The sequence below is a fragment of the Gavialis gangeticus genome, unplaced genomic scaffold (assembly GCF_001723915.1).
Source record: "Gavialis gangeticus isolate Ggan-Ray unplaced genomic scaffold, GavGan_comp1, whole genome shotgun sequence".
NCBI classification, from domain to species: Eukaryota; Metazoa; Chordata; order Crocodylia; family Gavialidae; genus Gavialis; species Gavialis gangeticus.
Window position 1 is genome coordinate 51,170,331 of NW_017729034.1, and position 5,050 is coordinate 51,175,380.

General features: G+C 40.0%; 1 protein-coding gene across 5 annotated transcripts in view; it reads left to right on the plus strand.

Annotated features, from left to right (window-relative positions):
- The window catches only part of LYST (lysosomal trafficking regulator), a 167,272-nt gene that overhangs the window by 49,274 nt on the left and 112,948 nt on the right, over positions 1-5,050 (plus strand). For all 5 annotated transcript variants that reach the window (XM_019527155.1, XM_019527154.1, XM_019527153.1 and 2 more), the window contains exons 13-14: positions 1,180-1,353; positions 2,623-2,783. In XM_019527155.1, the coding sequence (XP_019382700.1) occupies positions 1,180-1,353; positions 2,623-2,783 (335 nt within the window). The remainder of the gene's footprint in view (positions 1-1,179; positions 1,354-2,622; positions 2,784-5,050) is intronic.

Here is a 5,050-nt window from a genome sequence, read left to right on the forward strand (position 1 = left end):
CATATTCCCACCTCTGAAAATATAAATAAATTCCTATGTCAGATCTGCTAGATGTGACCTGACTACTGCTTAAATTGTTTAAGAGTCCAGCACTACCATTAGTTTCACATATGCCTTGGCTTCACTGCTGGTATTGTGGCAAAGGCAACATAACTTAAGTTGCTTCGATGATAAATAAGGACTTACAAAAAAAAATAGCCCATAACTTTGTAACCTAATACAAAAATATTGCAGTTAATTCTGTTGCACTGCATCCTTTAGAATTAATTCAGTAAAGATTTCAACTTTGAGAGAGTTCATTGTAACCTGTCTAATGCCTAGATCAGGGGTCTGCGAACTATGGCATGCTGAGCCATTGGACATGGCCTATGGAGCCAGGGCTTCAGCAGTGTTTGGCAGCGGGGGACTTTGCTCATACCATGCTGCATCATGCCACTCTGTGACTGGGAGGCAGGGACCTTTTCTGAGCTGCACCACAGCTGAGCAGTAGGGAAAAACAGTGGCAGAGAGAAGTGGCAGTGGCCAAGTCTAGGCTCTGGCCCACCTCGGACCCAAGCCAGGCCATTCTGGCCTGCTGCTGGAAAAGGTTGCTGAATGCTGGCCTAAAGGGTTGTCCTCTGGCAAAACTTTTAAAAAGGATGCACAGTTGGAATGGTGTATTAGTCTAAATTCATTTTGCTTAAATTGCTTCTACTCTGCTACTGCGAAAACCATGTTGTGAATAATGTTTGTGAATAGTGTTTCTAATTTTCTAAGTACTTCACAACATGGCATATTTTCTGTTATATGGGGAAAATATGCAATACTGAAAATATTTTCTACCAGAGTGTTCAAAATCATCTGTTAACTTCTTTAAAGTAACCCTCACAATACCTCTGTTAAGTAAAACTATATTGTTCTTATTTTTTAGATAAGGAAAATCAGGCAGAAGAAAATGTACTTTGATCTGTAGTCAGTTATTTAGCATCAAGAGTTCCTGGTTCATATGTACTTGCTCGGCCTGCTTGCTCCATTTTTTGCATTTGGAATGCTTTCGTATCAATTCAGGTTTAAAAAACAAACAAACATATTTTTGTTCCCAAATAAGCTCCTCATAAGCCAAGCTAGAATGTAATTTTGAAATCATAAATGAAAATAGGCATTCTTAGATTTGTACTATTTTTCCTCCTTTTGTTATAGTATGTGCATAGATCCAAATGATGAAATGAAAGCTGGCCTGCTGGCACAGGCTGAATCTCCAGATAATGTTTTCCGTATAGGCAAGTGGCAGCATTTGGCATTAACATATTTGCAGCAGCCAGAAGGCAAGAAGAATATACATGGAAAACTGTCACTATGGGTCTCTGGTCAGAGGTAAAGTATATTCAGTTACTGCTAGAACTCTCTGAATCCCTAAGAAGCTAGCTAGTAGAAATTGATCTTCCTAACTTTTGTTTGTTGAGACCCATGCCCATTCTGGGGGGAATTATGCCTAGGCTAAACTCTTAGCCATCTCTCCAGCCTTCAGCCTCACACACAGACTGTGGCTCTTGTTTCAAGTTCATCCCTTGTTCCAAAACCAAGTGAGGAAGCAGATCTTTGCATAAATTCATTTAGGTACAGAAAGGGGTTATTCATGGAGTTAGAAGTAAGCATTATCGCAAGGGCAAACTTGGTAACCAGCATAAAGGAGACAGGTGATGTGTGGGGGAGAGAGAGGAATAGTTTGTGGGTTTTTGTCATGTCACCATTCCTGGCAAGTTATTGTGGGAGTGGGCATTTTATGAGGCAGAGGGTAGAGGAGGAAGAAAAATCTGAACATGTCTATTCCTACAGTTTAGATAAGTGGTTTTCAACCTGTGGTCTGCAGACCCCTGGGATCCACAAACTATGTCTAAGGAGTCTGCGAAAGATCACTCTGATCAATCAAAAGTATGTGAACACGCACACCTATAATTCAAAGGGGTCTGCACTTCCGTTTGAAATGTTTAGGGGTCTGCAAATGAGAAAAGGTTGAAAACCACTGATCTGGATCATGAAGACCTTTACAGAGTCGTCTTCATTCTAATTATTAACTAGGGGTATGGATGAATGTACTTTTCAGCCACTTTAAAAGGGAATGGCAAACTGCTTAGGACTCCAGCAACTAGTACAATACATCTGTTACATATGCAGTGGTAGTGTAGTGGTTGGTACAAGTAAGCTAAATTTCTTTAACTGACCCTGAATAAAGCAACGTTAGAGCAGTTTCCTTATACTTGTATCACTTCAGCTTCATGCAGATGTAATGGGTGCCAATATACCTTGATAGCAGTACAGTTTCTACATCGTTATATGCCTTAGGACAGTGATCAAGCTCTAACCTTGCACAATGCTTGAAGGTACCAAAAAGAATATTCTTTGCTTTTTCTTAAAGTAAACATTCTTCTACTGTCTGTTCAGTGTATAAAGTAATATGGGAAATGTTTCTTCGTTAATTTGTTTATTTTGTGATGTAATATTGTGTTTGAATTAAAAACAGTCTCAGATTAACCAGTCAGTTGTTTTTAGTCCTGGTGAGAGATGTTCAAAATGAAATACGCATTATTTTAGCTGCCACTTCTAGTAACATTGTGATACTTTCACTCTGCTTTTTATTACTAGAAAACCTGATATTGGTTTAGATTATGCACTACCAAGGAAAACAAGTTTGTCATCTGACAGTAATAAGACCTTTTGTATGCTCGGCCACTGTACATCATCCCAAGAAGAAATGTTCCAATTGGCTGGGAAGTGGCATCTGGGAAACCTGCTTCTTTTTAATGGTATTTATTTATTCTGTTTTTATTTTTGGTTTTCTTGTTTTAAAGAGACCACTTTTTCATTACTTCTTAAATTTCCATTTAATTTAAAATATATTTTAAGTATGCCCGATTATTACAAAAATGTACTTAAGAATGATTTTTTTCTTGGGCATGTGACATGAATATAGGGAGCAAGCAGATTTGTTTCAGATTAGAACTTCCCCATTGCTCTGTCAGTCATTACAAATAACATTCCTATGAGAGGAAAAAAATACCACTGCTGAGGCACTCAGGCTTTTGTGGGCTTAATCCAGACTTCTTAGTGGTGCAGAAAACTGACCCACATTTCTGAATAATTCCATAATAAGCTGGGAACGTTTGTCTGTCCTTTCAATGAGCGCTAAGCAGGTGAATACAAATGGTCAAAAGGCAGTAGATGACTTGTTGCACTTGAGTGGAACAAATCTGTATCTGTCTTGCAGAGAGGGTATATTGTCAGCCTAACAGCCAATGCACAAATTATAATACCACATCTGGTTTTTGTGTTTTGTGGGTTGGACTGAAGCTTTAAAGACAACACATGAACTGTAACATAAGTAACCTTGCAGTAAAGGCAAACCCTGAGTTAATGGAGGATGATAGAAGTCCTTCCTGCCACACAAGTTGATCTCAAATCCTCTTACTTCCCTCCTCCATCGCAGCCGAGGTGGTCTGTTACACTGGCGACCATTCTAGTTTGTCTTCATCCTTAAGTTGCTTTCAACTCACAGTTGGTAATAGAGCTTGTTTGGTCTCTGTGTCATGGAGCGGTGTGTAAGATCTTCCTTCAGTAAAGGATTCTTGAGCTGACCCTAACAGTAAGACCGTATTCTTATAGGAAGGAGTATCTGTCTTCACTAGAGAAGGCGATATCTTGAGGCCTAGCCGCTGGGCACAATCAAACTTAAGCATGACAGTTTACTCTTAAAAACGCTTTATATGCCATACTTATAACATTGTGACTGATCATATCTGGTGGTAAGTTGCATTATGCCACCAAAATCCTGGAATCCCCTTTTCTGACAGGGTGCCCTCTGAAAGGAAAGCTGAAGAGGCCTGGTATTTCTGTAGCTGTTTTCATATATTTGCTTTTTTTAGGAGACTATCAGAAGAACTTGGTTACGTGTGAAAACTATTTCACGATGATGTTTTGACCCACAGACTACTTAAATTCATCCTTCCACAACCCCCACCCTTCCTAGCAAAAATTTAATGTAATATTTGCCTCCACCTGGATTAATGTCTGGGTTAGCAATTCCAGCTTCTCTGCAGAACTGTATCATCAGATCCATGAAGCACTTGACAGAGTTGAAATTTTCCCCCATTAAATATCACTGTATATTAATAGGACTCTGCTAGAAATGAGTGACTCTTTGAGGTGCTCAACATTTGTGATCTCAGGCTTATCTTATGGGAAGTCACAGTGGCAGTGTCTTCTGGGTGGATGAACTTCAAGCAATTGGTCTTCACAAAAGCGTGGTGTAAAATATTTATCTAAAACTTCTTTCCAAGCTGGTAGCCATTTTAATGAGCTATCCTTTTAACATCCTCTTGGGTAGGCCTTGTTCCACAAATTCCCAAAAAGCCCTTTGGCATAGTATAGAGCAGAACTATTCACTTTATTTGGCACTACAGGATCCAGGCCTCAGGGCTTCTTGTGGGCCAGACAGCTCTCCTGCCAGTAGTGTGGTGGTGGTTTGGAATAGCTGGTAGAACTGCTATGTAGGCATGGCTCCAGAACCCAAGAGGTGAACACCACTTAGCACCCCTACCCCTGCCTTTTCTCTTGCTGCCAATTTAACCTCTTTTGTTTTGCCCATAGGGTGTCACTTGAACTGCTCTGGTCTAGAGAGAGTTATTAGCATTTCCAGCTTTTTATTCCTTTTAACTCCAGTTTCTTGAGAGAAGCTGTTGGGGAAAGGACCAGGTGATAATATGATGCTGCATTCTGTGTTTTAGTACCTGGCAGCCTTGCCCTTGGGTCATGTCACCATCCAAGTCAACAGTTCCATTTGCAAGTCTGAAGACTTTTCTGGTTAATGATTTACAGAGTACAACTGCAGGGCATTCCAGCAGAATTCTACAGACTAAATAACAAGCTTGTAGAAATGACTCTCACTTCAGCTGTTTGGTGCTGCCCAAGGGATCGTCATACGGGACACTTAGCACATGTTTTATCCGTGGAATTTTATGCAGTATTAAGAGTTAGAATGTGTTCTGAGCGGTTGCACAGTAATGCTTGCTTGCTT